Source organism: Coregonus clupeaformis, chromosome 19 (genome assembly GCF_020615455.1).
Source record: "Coregonus clupeaformis isolate EN_2021a chromosome 19, ASM2061545v1, whole genome shotgun sequence".
Taxonomy (NCBI): Eukaryota; Metazoa; Chordata; class Actinopteri; order Salmoniformes; family Salmonidae; genus Coregonus; species Coregonus clupeaformis.
This window is the reverse complement of record NC_059210.1, coordinates 32,071,728-32,086,708: the sequence shown is the minus strand read 5'-3', so window position 1 is coordinate 32,086,708 and position 14,981 is coordinate 32,071,728. Positions and strand designations below refer to the sequence as shown.

Sequence of the window (14,981 nt, the reverse complement as noted above, 5' to 3'; positions counted from 1 at the left end):
GCAATTTGTTCCAGTCATTGGCAGCAGAGAACTGGAAGGAATTGCGGCCAAAGGAGGTGTTGGCTTTGGGGATGACCAGTGAGATATACCTGCTGGAGCGCAGACTACGGGTGGGTGTTGCTATGGTGACCAATGAGCTAAGATAAGGCGGGGATTTGCCTAGCAGTGATTTATAGATGGCCTGGAGCCAGTGGGTTTGGCGACGAATATGTAGTGAGGACCAGCCAACAAGAGCGTACAGGTCACAGTGGTGGGTATTATATGGGGCTTTGGAGACAAAACGGATGGCACTGTGATAGACTACATCCAATTTGCTGAGTAGAGTGTTGGAGGCTATTTTGTAAATGACATCGCCGAAGTCAAGGATCGGTAGGATAGTCCATTTTACGAGGGCATGTTTGGCAGCATGAGTGAAGGAGGCTTTGTTGCGAAATAGGAAACCGATTCTAGATTTAACTTTGGATTGGAGATTCTTAATGTGAGTCTGGAAGGAGAGTTTACAGTCTAACCAGACACCTAGATATTTGTAGTTGTCCACATACTCTAGGTCAGACCCGTCGAGAGTAGTGATTCTAGTCGGGTGGGCGGGTGCAAGCAGCGTTCGGTTGAAGAGCATGCATTTAGTTTTACTAGTGTTTAAGAGCAGTTGGAGGCTACTGAAGGAGTGTTGTATGGCATTGAAGCTCGTTTGGAGGTTTGTTAACACAGTGTCCAATGAAGGGCCAGATGTATACAAAATGGTGTCGTCTGCATAGAGGTGGATCTGAGAGTCACCAGCAGCAAGAGCGACGTCATTGATATACACAGAGAAAAGAGTCGGCCCAAGAATTGAACCCTGTGGCACCCCATAGAGACTGCCATAGGTCCAGACAACAGGCCCTCCGATTTGACACATTGAACTCTATCTGAGAAGTAGTTGGTGAACCAGGCGAGGCAGTCATTTGAGAAACCAAGGCTATTTAGTCTGCCAATAAGAATGCGGTGGTTGACAGAGTCGAAAGCCTTGGCCAGGTCAATGAAAACGGCTGCACAGTACTGTCTATTATCGATCGCGGTGATAATATCGTTTAGGACCTTGAGCGTGGCTGAAGTGCACCCATGACCAGCTCGGAAACCGGATTGCATAGCGGAGAAGGTACGGTGAGATTCGAAATGGTCAGTGATCTGTTTGTTGACTTGGCTTTCAAAAACTTTTGAAAGGCAGGGCAGGATGGATATGGGTCTGTAACAGTTTGGATCTAGAGTGTCACCCCCTTTGAAGAGGGGGGATGACCGCGGCAGCTTTCAATCTCTGGGGATCTCAGACGTTACGAAAGAGAGGTTGAACAGGCTAGTAATAGGGGGTTGCGACAATTTCGGCGGCTAGTTTTAGAAAGAAAGGGTCCAGATTGTCTAGCCCAGAAGATTTGTAGGGGTCCAGATTTTGCAGCTCTTTCAGAACATCAGCTGTCTGGATTTGTGTGAAGGAGAAGCGGGGGGGCATGGGCAAGTTGCAGCGGAGGGTGCAGAGCTGGTGGCCAGGGTAGTGGTAGCCAGGTGGAAAGCATGGCCAGCCGTAGCAAAATGCTTGTTGAAATTCTCGATTATTGTAGATTTATCGGTGGTGATAGTGTTTCCTAGCCTCAGTGCAGTGGGCAGCTGGGAGGAAGTGCTCTTATTTTCCATGGACTTTACAGTGTCCCAAAACTTTTTGGAGTTAGTGCTACAGGAAGCAAATTTCTGTTTGAAAAAGTTAGCCTTTGCTTTCCTAACTGCTTATGTATATTGGTTCCTAACTTCCCTGAAAAGTTGCATATCGCGGGGGCTATTTGATGCTAATGCAGTACGCCACAGGATGTTTTTGTGCTGGTCAAGGGCAGTCAAGTCTGAGGAGAACCAGGGGCTATATCTGTTCTTAGTTCTGTATTTTTTGAATGGGGCATGTTTATTTAAGATTGAGAGGACTTTTACTTTTAAAGAACAACCAGGCATCCTCTATGCTAGTTCAATGTAGGTATAAAGCAAAAATATATCAAAGTAGAAAAAAGGCAGTACACATTAGTCTTGCACCGGGTCTGATATCCATGTTTCCCTAGAAACAGGAGACAAAGGGCTGTGAGACAAAGGTTTAATCCTAGATACATGGAAAGTGGGATGTCTATGGAGGGTGCGGGGCAACAGAAGATGAACAGCAGTGGGACTATGGATTTTAGAGATGGGGAATGGGCCGATAAAGCAGGGGGACAGTTTACCGGACTCCACCCGGAGGGGCAGATCCCGAGTGGAGAGCCATACCCTATGCCCGAGACGAAACCGGGGGAGCCGGGGTCCGGTGGCGGTCCGCCTGTTGCCGATACCTTTAGGTTGTCTTAAGAAGAGCGGACCGGGCTCTCTTCCAGGTACGCCGACAGCGGCGGACGAACATCTGGGCTGAGGGTGTGCTGACTTCTTGCTCAGGGAATAGCATAGGCTGGTAACCCAAGGAACACTCGAAGGGTGAGAGACCAGTGGCCGAGCAAGGAAGGGTGTTGCGGGCATACTCCACCCACACGAGTTGCTGGCTCCAGGTGGTGGGGTTGGCAGAGACGAGGCAACGAAGAGTCGTCTCCAGATCCCGATTGGTTCGCTCCGACTGGCCGTTAGATTGGGGGTGAAACCCGGAGGACAGGCTGGTCGATGACCTAATGAGGGTGCAGAACGCCTTCCAGAATCGGGACGAGAACTGAGGACCAAGTTCGGAGACCATGTCAACCGGAAGTCCGTGGATCCGGAAGACGTGATGTACCATGAGCTGGGCCGTCTCGTTGGCTGAGGGTAACTTGGGAAGGGGAATGAAATGGGCGGCTTTGGAAAACCTATCCACTACCGTAAGAATGGTGGTGTTGCTATTGGATGGAGGGAGACCAGTGACAAAGTCCAGGGATATATGGGACCAGGGGTGGTGAAGAACAGGGAGTGGTTGAAGGAGGCCTTTGTCACTCTGTGCACACACAGTGCAGGCGGCGACGAACGTGGAGACGTCAGGAACCATGGTGGGCCACCAAAACCGTTGGAGGAAAGCCAGGGTCCGGCAGGTGCCGGGATGGCACATGAGGTTAGAGGAATGAGCCTATTCCAGGACAGGGGACCGGGCAGAATCTGGGACAAACAACCGGTTAGCTTAACTCTCTCTTGTTTTACTTTGTAAAACAATGCTGTTCGCTCAATAGGTCTATTTGGTACTTGATAACTTGGTAGCCTACAGACAGATTAGTCTTCTCTTTTCAGCAGGATCTGTGTTTTCCCGCGATTGTATTTGAAATATTGTGAAAGGCCTGTTTTGGCTGACAGCAGTAATTATATAACTTTGGCAAATGTATTTCAATTTATCAGGGGTGCTGCGATACCTGCAGCACCCTTAACGCGGCTATGATTCTGTAAGAAAGTAAATGATGAAGTGCAATGCTGGAGAGATGAGAGTTGCATGCTCATGTCTATAAGAGCAGGGAGAGAGAATAGAAAAGTGAATCTCATTCTAGTTCTGTGTGAAATACAGGCGTACTTCTCTCTCTCACCACAGTGATGGCCATGCATTGGTCTATATAGGCTACAATGTTGCGCAAACCATAAACCCGGGCCAGCCCAACACAAATCAATTCTTAGAATATCAGGCACTGTTTTCACATTATGTTTTTTAGGGGGCAGCCAGGAGAATTACAGAGGATCAACTTGAATTAACTCTGATTGCTTTTATTATAATTTTTGAATTGCAAACAGTGAAAATAATGTTTCATGTCACGAGAGGTACCGGATCCTGGCAAATGGGTTCCGGAACAAAACAATTCAAATCTGAGGTGCCGGAACAGGATCTGGCTCAAATTAAGCACTGCCACCACCCAAAAGGACACTTTGGAAACTGGAAAAGCTCCAAGGGGCTTGTGCTCTGCACAGGTAGAGCGCTATCTGTGCACTTCCTGACCCACAGCTCCCTCTGTACAATATGAAAACTGCATTTCCCACCCCATATGCTCTGTAGCTGGGGTTTGCCTGGCTCCCCCTCCCCTCCCAAAGAAAATCTAAATTGGTGAAATTGACAGAGAAAATATATACTAAACTTATTTAATGTTTTTTTTTTTTTTTTTTTTTTAGAGAAGCATAGACTGTGTGGAAAAAGGGAGAGAGTAATGCATATTTATGTATTGGCCACTTTGCTAATGTTCATCACTTCCTTTATATAACAACAAAACAAACATCCAGTGTTATGAGGAAGATAAAACAACACAGAATTAAACCTCATGGTATTTTTGTCTTGAGAACCGACAGGCACATAGATAGCACATTAATGTACAAGCAAAACAGTGTATCATTCGGCTACTGTTGTCTGTAGGTTGCTCGACCCCACCCACCTCGAGACACACAGACACAGACAAGCATACAAATACACATGATAACGCACGCACTCTACACACACGTACACATGGATTTTGTATTGTAGATAACTGTATGTGTTAGTTGAGTAGTGGCCTGAGGGCACACACTTAATGTGTTGTGAAAAGTGATATGTAATGTCATGTAATATTTTTTATTGTATATAACTGCCTTAATGTTGCTAGCCTTGGCAGCAGCTAATGGGGATCCATAATAAATACAATTCAGCTCCTGACCCCAGCCCAAAGGGATTTTCCAAGGACGGGAAAGACCCAGCATGGGCGGGTCTGGAAACGGCCACACAAACACCAGGATTGGTATATATGCATTTGAGTGTTCCTGTCTGCTGTTGTTTAGGTGGTGAGTCCGGGGGAGAGGGCTGGAAGCTCTGTGTCTAGGGTGGACCCCCAGCTACTGAAGATGGCCCTGAGCCCCTACCCCAAGCTCAAGGCAGCGCTCTTCCCTGTGAGCGGACCCCGAGCGACCACCGCCACCACATCCGATATCTCCATCTACCACCTCATGCAGGTACTCTACCACATCCATACCATCCAGATCATCTGTTTGCTAATTGTCTTGTGTGCATGTTTGCTGTGTAATAAATCATACAGTAACTTACCACATGCATAAAGAAACTAAATAATAGGGTTTGGTACTGAGTACACATTAGAATTCAGCTCATCACTGAGCACACAAACGCCCTAGGCTCTAATCATAGCATTACAGAGAACCACACAGCCTCTTCACAACACATTACACACAGACTCTCTGCATTCACAGCATGGCACTGAACACACTATCACAGCTTCAGAGGTAAACTTTGACTTTGACTCTGTAATAGCAACTCGTCAGCCTTGAAACTCATCAATATGTCTGCATCAGATAGCTTATGTCTGGTTTGGCGTGCACTTTTTTGCTGCAGTGCAGAAATTGCCTTTGCACCGCTTAAAGGCTAAACAGCTAGCGCTCAGATAGCTAGCTTCCCCTCAGGCTACAGACAGGAGGGAGCAATCACTTTAATGAGTGGTGGACATGCCTGGCTCCACTTTAATCCTCATGAGGTATTTTGGTGGAAAATACATTGAGATAAGTCAGTCCATCCAAGCTGTTATTGACTGCAGCCAGACTCCCAATTAGAACCTTGTAGCGGACTCTACTGCAAGTTAAGTTGTTTTCAGTTTCTCCCACAGTTTCAATAGGGCATAATTAAAATGCAGAAACTTGTGGAGTTGCTGAGCAATGTTTTAAAGGAAATGTTGTACTTGTTATGGACTGTGTACATGGTGGTGTTAAGTGGAATATAAATAAAGACTTTGTATGTAGTGGAAGTATTTTTGCTGACAATATATTTTACTTGTCTTTACTTTTAGTGTTTACATCCATTGGATCCATCTCGACTGTTCGGGTGGCAGTCTGCCAATACACTAGGCTCCACCGGTAGGTATTTCACTGAAAGAACATGGCAACGATCTCTTTTCTGTTGGTCCAAAAAAAGGAAAAATAGATTTAAACTCACTTCTGAATAAACTGAATATCAATTAATGCTCTTGTAACTCACCTAGCATAGGATGAAGGACCCTAGGTTTTAGCTAAGGCTGTGGATTGTCGTGGTAATAATTTGTGTCTTGAATACATTGTGTGATATGTCATGTTTAATTCCCCCAATAGAGACCTCAGTGGAGCTGCCCCATTTCTCTAGTCCTCACCTCGTCAGTAAATACGCCCTCATCGAGAACCTCGACTTCCTGTACTATCTGCGTCACGGACGACCATCGTTCGCCTACGGAACGTTTCTCGTGCAACAGCTAGCCAACTCCAACGAAGTGAAATCACAGTGAGTATATCGAACTCTGTTAGGAAATTTCAACTGACATCAGAGTAACACAGACGGCACACTGCAAAGACAATATGTTTTGCATTAAGCTGAGTACATCCCCAAAAACATCTTACCTGAGGATGTGATGACTATGCCAGGACACAAAAAACGAAGCACTCAGATGTCTACAATGATCTTTGAGGTTTATCAGGGACAAACAGGCAGGACTACATTTCAGAGTGTCAGACACCTTCCCCAGTGCCTTAACGACACTAACTGAACTATATGAAACTTGTTGAAGTAATGAAATTCAACATAAAAACAAGAAGCTTGGGCAGGCACTCATCCTTGTTTTACTTTTCCCTTTGTTGTCGTTGTTACTCTTAGGTGGCACACATTTTGAACATCCTAGTTCTCTCTTGCAGTTTTTTCACTTCAAATGAACCCCTTTATTGTGCACCATATGTTCTCAGTATTTCATTTGAACCTTTATTCTGCCTGTTGGACATGTTTGCCTGGAACATGATTTTGCTTTATGTTATACTGTAGTATGACAGTAGGGTTGTTTTGTATGAATTCAATCACTTTTTGACCGTACATTAGAATGAAACTTTCCATACATGGTCAGAAAAATACTTTTTGGACCAGAATGCGAAAACTTTCAGGAGATAGAAGTGCTCAAAGTTGACCCGTTTTGCATACCCCACACTACCATGAGACATCCATGTCTTAATCACTGAAAAAGATAAATCATTGAGTTTGATATCATTTGAAAGCTTACAAACAGGGATTACAAAGTATTTGGTTATAAAAAATTAAAATGTTTATTAAAAAACATTTAAACTCAGATTTTCTTGAGTTGTGCCGGTCATCGGTTAAGACAGCATACTCTTGAATACTTCTACCATGGCCAAACATGTATAGAAGGTTTCGTTCAAATTAAAGGGTGTGCTTTCAAAAAGTGATTGAATTCATATAGAACGACCCAGTATACAACAGTCCTAATATTGAGTTGCACGCCCTTTTGCCCTCAGAACAGCCTCAATTCGTCGGGGCATGGACTCTACAAGGTGTCGGAAGCATTCCACCGGGATGCTGGCCCATGTTGACTCCAATGCTCCCCACAGTTGTGTCAAGTTGGCTGGATGTCCTTTGGGTGGTGGACCATTCTTGATACACATGGGAAACTGTTGAGCGTGAAAAACCCAGCAGCATTGCAGTTCGACACAAACCAGTGCCCCTGGCACCTACTACCATACCCTGTTCACCCTCTGAATGGCACACATACACAATCAAGGCCGGCCCTGGACAGCCTCCTACCCTAGGCGAGTCCATTGAGTCTCTCTTGACTCATAGTAGAGCCCAGGTAGTTTTTGATGAGTTTGAGCTTGGAGCATCTCCACTTGCCACTGTTACCGGGAGTGTGAGAAGAACTCTCAGGGCAACAAAGGCATTGGGATACAAGGAGGCCATTTGGTGTCTGGATATGTACTCCAGTGCGTCGAGTGGTTTTGCCTCACTGTCCAGTCTCCTGCTCAAGACTTTGAGCTCATTACACAGATCTTTTGCGTCGATGTCCCTGGAATCCCTGTACGTAAGGGCCCTCTCCAGTGTTGCGCAGTCCCTGGTAAGTGCTGCAGTGTCCATGTCCTTGATGGTGGGGATGTTGTACAGGATGCTGAAAATACAGCTGTGCTCTTCGAGCTGCGTAAAGTGCTCGTTGACGGACTGGATAGCAGAATCAAGAATCTGATTGAAGAAATGTGCTTTGAATTTCTGCTGAGGGTCAGTCACAGACTCATCCTCTCCCACGTAGTCAAACAGACTCCTCTTCTTCCTGGGACAAACCGTGGGCTGCACTGGGAAACAGGGATCAATACCCATCTCCTCTGCCAACTCTTTTGCGCTTGCTAAAGCGCCAGCGAAAGCTGCATCGGAGCGGTAGTCTTGGAGGAATACCCTGGTTGAGTTCAGTTGAGCCACTGCAAGTGAAATGTTAAAACTCACCGCCTGCAAACTCTTACTGGCGATGTTCACTTCGAACAAGATGTCTTACCAAACGACCACTGCGCACATGAAGCCAAAGTTGTTCATCTTGGCGGAAATGCTGTTTGCCTCCAACCTTTTATAAATGTATGGTGTTAAAAAACTCAGCCGTCTCCAAACAATACGATGCTCTATTAGAGAGGAACCAGGTTCAGCGAGTGTGCACTGCATGGCACAAAAAAGGCCCTCGGATTAATATCCTGCACTCTCTTTTGAACTCCACTGTGCCTCCCCCGCATATTCGTCTCGTTGTCATACCCCTGCCCTCTCATGTCAATGATGGCGATGCCATGTTTCTATAGTGTTGAGATAAGCAACTCGGTCATGCCCGCCCCCATTGCGTCAAGCAGTTCACTAAACTCCAGGAAGTGCTCTCACGTGCGCACTGACCCATCATCCTCGGTTGAAACAAAACGCACCACCATGGTCATCTGCTCTGTTTTTCTCTTGTCTGGTGTGCAGTCCAAAATTATAGAAAAATATTTGGCTGCTTTTAGATCACTGCACACTGTGGCTCTGTCGTAGCCGGCCATGACCGGGAGACCCATGGTGCGGCGCACAATTGGCCCAGCGTCGTCCAAGGTAGGGGAGGGAATGGCCGGCAGGGACGTAGCTCAGTTGGTAGAGTATGGCGTTTGCAATGCCAGGGTTGCGGTTCGATTCCCACGGGGGGCCAGTACGAAAAAATAAAATAATAATAATGTATGCACTCACTAACTGTAAGTCGCTCTGGATAAGAGCGTCTGCTAAATGACGTAAATGTAAATGTAATGTCTGCTGGATCTCTTGTGCCAGCATGTCAATGATTTCGTTCTGGATTCTTTTACCGAGGTAGTGCACATGTGTTTCTTTGGACTGTACTTTCCTTACATGCTCCTTCATGATTCCATCAAAGATACCCAGCATTTCCACAATCTTCAGAAAGTTCCCATTATTTGGCTCATTCAGCCTATCGGTGGTCCCACGTAACGCAATGTTCTGGGTGGCCAATACACGTATCAGGGCTATGAGCCTCTGCAGCACCTGCTGCAAGTGGAGAGTCTTTCTGTCAATAGCCCGTTGTGCTTGGGCATCGATAGTTTGCTTGGACACCAGCCTGATCTCCAGCTCCTTCCACCTTTGGAAACTATCTAGGTGGTCATGTGACTTCTCATGCGAGCTGAGGAGGTGGCACAGATTCTTCCAGTCCCTGGTTCCATCCCTGACCAGCGCAGATTTGCACTCAGAAGGCTGCATCATTTTGCTTGGAATAGACAAGCCATGGTCTCTCCACTCTCCCTGTTCGCCATCCTCCTATTGTAGTTGGCCACCGAAAACTTTCGTCGCACCTCATCGCTTGGGAAATTCCCCTCTTTATCTTGATGTGGCCCAGCCTGCACTAACATATCCCATAAAGATCAATTCATATATTTTGGCCGCTTACCGGGATCTTTTATGTTTTTTTGTCTGGGAGTTGGATTTAGCAGCAGCACCACCACTGTCATCGGGGACAGGGAGCGACGAATCTGAGTCCGGTTCCAAGATAGTAGGGTCTTCGCCGGCATTGTTTGGAGATGTGGCTAGGCTGGTGCAATCTGTTCTTGTCCAGCCAGTGAGCTGTCATCATCAGTGGAAGTTCATGGCTCGGACTCCTCCGGCTTGCCCTCTTCGCTGCTAGAATCAGCGAACAGGGGCTCGTTGTTCTCGTCGAATGAATGGCCTGTCCTCGGAGGCTTGTCATTCTCCACACCGACTGATGGACATTGCTGCACGCGGATACATTTCTGCAGCGAATTTCTTTGGTTTAGAGACTGTGCCTCTTTTCTCATTCGTTTTTTAAAATATTTGCTTCCTGATAGTTTTTGTCTCTTAGACATGGTAGTAAAGTGTTTCAAATCTCTATAGCTTACTTTTAGCTAAAAGTATATCCACTAGTAGTAGCTAGCTAACATTAACAGGCTAGGTTAGGCTACTGCCTTAATCACTAATCGTCTTTTGTCATACACAAACATAAAAAACTAAACAATCATTTAATTGGGAGATTCATTTTTATTCATGTTTCACAATTGGATGATCCCATATAAACACACACATCACCATAGCTACCAAGGATAGTGGGAGTGAACTTCGGGAGAAGCGGGAATGGAGTGAGGGCGGGAACTGCAGAAACGCTATGAGCTGGTGGCTGGGGTGCCGTCGGCGGTGTAGAAGCCAATCAGGGGTGCCGGAGGGCGGCAGCCAATTGTCAAAATGCCGCCCCAATTTCAAGTGCCGCCATAGGCGGCTGCCTAATCTTGCCTAATGGGAGGGCCGGCCCTGTACACAATCCATATCTCAATTGTCTCAAGGCTTGAAAATCCTTCTTTAACCTGTCTCCTCCTCTTTATCTACACTGATTGAAGTGGATTTAACAGGTGACATCAATAAGGGATAATAGCATTCACCTGGTCAGTCTATGTCATGGAAATGTTTTGTACACACAGTATACATTGTATTGTAATATGTCATATACAGTTGAAGTCGGAAGTTTACAAACACCTTAGCCAAATACATTTAAACTCAGTTTTTCACTGTTTCTGACATTTAATCCTAGTAAAATTCCCTGTCTTAGGTCAGTTGGGATCACCACTTTATTTTAAGAATGTGAAATGTCATAATAATAGTACAGAGAATGATTTATTTCAGATTTATTTTCTTTCATCACATTCCCAGTGGGTCACAAGTTTACATACACTGAATTAGTATTTGGTAGCATTGCCTTTAAATTGTTTAACTTGGGTCAAATGTTTCGGGTAGCCTTCCACAAGCTTCCAACAATAAGTTAGGTGAAATTTGGCCCATTCCTCCTGACAGAGCTGGTGTAACTGAGTCAGGTTTGTAGGCCTCCTTGCTCGCACACGCTTTTTCAGTTCTGCCCACAAATGTTCTATAGGGTTGAGGTTAGGGCTTTGTGATGGCCACTCCAATACCTTGACTTTGTTGCTTGGGGTCATTGTCCATTTGGAAGACCCATTTGCGACCAAGCTTTAACTTCCTGACTGATGTCTTGAGATGTTGCTTCAATATATCCACATAATTTTCCTTCCTCATGATGCCATCTATTTTGTGAAGTGCACCAGTCCCTCCTGCAGCAAAGCACCCCCACAGCATGATGCTGCCACCCCCGTGCTTCATGGTTGGGATGGTGTTCTTCGGCATGCAAGCATTCACCTTTTTCCTCCAAACATAGCGATGGTCATTATGGCCAAACAGTTCTATTTTTGTTTCATCAGACCAGAGGACATTTCTTCAAAAAGTACGATCTTTGTCCCCATGTGCAGTTGCAAACCGTAGTCTGGCTTTTTTATGGCAGTTTTGGAGCAGTGGCTTCTTCCTTGCTGAGTGGCCTTTCAGGTTATGTCGATATAGGACTCGTTTTACTGTGGATATAGATACTTTTGTACCTGTTTCCTCCAGCATCTTCACAAGGTCATTTGCTGTTGTTCTGGGATTGATTTGCACTTTTCGCACCAAAGTACGTTCATCTCTAGGAGACAGAACGCGTCTCCTTCCTGAGCAGAATGATGGCTGCGTGGTCCCATGGTGTTTATACTTGCGAACTATTGTTTGTACAGATGAACGTGGTACCTTCAGGCGTTTGGAAATTGCTCCCAAGGATGAACCAGACTTGTGGAGGTCTACCATTTATTTCTGAGGTCTTGGCTGATTTCTTTTGATTTTCCCATGATGTCAAGCAAAGAGGCACTGAGTTTGAAGGTAGGCCTTGAAATACATCCACAGGTACACCTCTAATTGACTCAAATGATGTCAATTAGCCTATCAGACGCTTCTGAAGCCATGACATCATTTTCAGGAATTTTCCAAGCTGTTTAAAGGCACAGTCAACTTAGTGTATGTAAACTTCTGACCCACTGGAATTGTGATACAGTGAATTATAAGTGAAATAATCTGTCTGTAAACAATTGTTGGAAAAATTACTTGTGTCATGCACAAAGTAGATGTCCTAACCGACTTGCCAAAACTATAGTTTGTTAACAAGAAATGTGTGGAGTGGTTGAAAAACAAGTTTTAATGACTCCAACCTAAGTGTATGTAAACTTCCGACTTCAACTTTACCTTTTCCCTTTGTCAGGCTCAGTCATGCGGCGGAGCAGGCCTACAGCCTGGCCATGCTGCATTTCAGCGTTCCCTCTGTGGCAGCTGCATGTGTGTGTTTCTGCGAGCTCCTGGGTGTGTGTAGCCTAAAGCTGCGGGTGGACCTCAAAGCCCTCAGTCTGATCCTTCAACTCTGGAGCCATAGGCCTGGAGGGACCAGCACATTCTCCCTTAAAGATTCACTCGGTAAACCTACACATACACACGTGTGCACATTTACAAAGACACACGCATCACACTGTGACGTTTGGTTTAACTTTTCTGTGTTTCAGCTGCTAAAGGCAGTAAGCTGGTGGAGGTGGAGAGGGAGACAGCGGTGGAGCTGCTCTTTCACTTGGAGGCAGCCGTGAAGGACAGTGTGGAGAGGAAGGGCATCAGCAGGTTAGGCACAGGCCCAATCCCAAATCGACTTCTAGACCCTATGCCCTATGCACTTGTGGAGATCTGATGGGTAAAAGCAATATGGTGAAACTTACACCTAGCCTATCAGAGGGCAAGGTGGAGATATTACCATATTGCTTACACCTGTCAAATACTCTCCGATCTCAACAAGTGCATAGGGTCTAGGGGTCGGGAGGAAACACTCTCATGCACACAGTTTAGTACAAGGAAATATATCCCATAGTTTTATGCACAATTTGTTGTGTGAGTGTGTTCAACTCTGCCTGCCCTCTCCAGGTCATCCTACGAGGCAGGTCAGGAGTGGGCTTTGCCCGTACAGTTTTGCCAGCTGCATGCCCTGCCCCTGAGCAGCGTGTACCCGCGCGACTGTGCAGCCGACAGCCAGTGGCTACATTTCCTGCTCTTTGTCCAACTGCACAGCTACCCCCCTCAGCAGGTACATCCCCACCACTGCCAAACACACACGCCAAATCTTTAAAGGCCCATTCCACCACTTTTGAACCTCATATTCATTATCTCCAGCGCCATACCAACCAGTGTGTGAAAACGGCACGTTTTGAAGTTTTGAAGTTAACACTCAGGTTTATTGTGTCTATCATGCAGGGGTTTAAGTTCTCTGTCACTGTGACGCATTTCCATCATATTGATTTTTTTAAATAATTTGATTTCCAATTGGAAAGGACTTGAATTGGTCAAACTCGCAGATTAATACAATATGATCCTCTTTCCCTAAAAGAGTAGCGCAGCGGTCTAAGGCACTGCATCTCAGTGCTAGAGGCATCACTACAGACCCTGGTTTGATCCCGGGCTGTATCACATCCGGCCGTGATCGGGAGTCCCATAGGGCGGCACACAATTGGCCCAGCATCGTCCGGGTTATGGGAGGGTTTGTCCGGGGTAGGCCGTCATGGTAAATAAGAGTTTGTTCTTAACTGACTTGCCTAGTTAAATAAAGGTTGAAAGAAAAATAAAAAAAATAATGCATTATGGTCATGACTTCTTTGCATGAAAGGGAAGGTTAACTTGTCCCCGCAGACAATCTATCTGAGATTGACTTAAATTTCAGTCATGGGATTTTTTTTGTTGCTTTATCCCCTGATCATGTTCAATTGTAATTAGTATGTTTTGTTTAATTGATTGATGTGGTTTTCATATAAGCCCTTTTGGGTTTTCCATCCTCACCTGCACACCTTCTTTTTTTTTACCTTGTTTACCTTGTTTTTATCTGCAATGTTTTGTCTTAAACTTGGTATCTTTGGTGCAAATAAATAGAACAATCACAAAACTACATACTGAAATACATTTAAATATACAGTAGCTTATGTGATCAGTAGTGACATGTGGTCAGGGTTGGGTAGGTTACTTTCTAAATGTAAAATTACTAGATACCTGTCCAAAATTGTAATCAGTAACGTAACGTTTGGATTACCCAAACTCAGTAACGTAATCTGATTCATTTCAGTTACTTTTAGATTACTTTCCCTTTAAGAGGCATTAGAAGACGACAAAAATGTATATTACCAATTGAATGATATCTATTACAGGATAAATCAATGTTAGAGTTTACATAGCTGGCCATACATTTTTTACATTTTACTTTATGGGTTGGTTATGTAGGCTTCTTTTAACCCATTGCTTTCTGCTACAGATAACAACACAATTAGGCTATATCCCTCAAACTGAACTCTGAACCTCGAAGCCAGTTGCTTGTTTTCATTGTTCCCCTCTAATCAGGGACTGATTTAGACTTGGCACACCAGGTGGGTGCAATTAATTTGCGCCGTTCCGGCCTTTATTATGAGCCGTTTTCCCCTCAACAGCCTCTACTGCCTGGGCTATATATTTACATTAAAACAAAAGTCTGTCAGATTTCCAGTCATTCCAATTAATTTAATATTCCTTGATCTTAAAAAATATGGAAATATAGAAATTGTTTTACCTGAGCATATATAAACTCAGCAAAAAAAGAAACGTCCTCTCACTGTCAACTGCGTTTATTTTCAGCAAACTTAACATATGTAAATATTTGTATGAACATAACAAGATTCAACAACTGAGACATAAACTGAACAAGTTCCACAGACATGTGACTAACAGAAATTGAATAGTGTGTCCCTGAACAAAGGGGGGGTCAAAATCAAAAGTAACAGTCAATATCTGGTGTGGCCACAAGCTGCATTAAATACTGCAGTGCATC

The 14,981-nt window shown here is 45.0% G+C and overlaps 1 protein-coding gene across 2 annotated transcripts in view; it reads left to right on the top strand.

Annotated features, from left to right (window-relative positions):
* spg11 (SPG11 vesicle trafficking associated, spatacsin) overlaps positions 1-14,981 on the top strand; it is a 102,591-nt gene that overhangs the window by 57,305 nt on the left and 30,305 nt on the right. For both annotated transcript variants that reach the window (XM_045227174.1, XM_045227173.1), the window contains exons 19-24: positions 4,744-4,914; positions 5,757-5,823; positions 6,055-6,220; positions 12,360-12,568; positions 12,655-12,763; positions 13,061-13,220. In XM_045227174.1, coding sequence (XP_045083109.1) covers positions 4,744-4,914; positions 5,757-5,823; positions 6,055-6,220; positions 12,360-12,568; positions 12,655-12,763; positions 13,061-13,220 — 882 coding nt within the window. The remainder of the gene's footprint in view (positions 1-4,743; positions 4,915-5,756; positions 5,824-6,054; positions 6,221-12,359; positions 12,569-12,654; positions 12,764-13,060; positions 13,221-14,981) is intronic.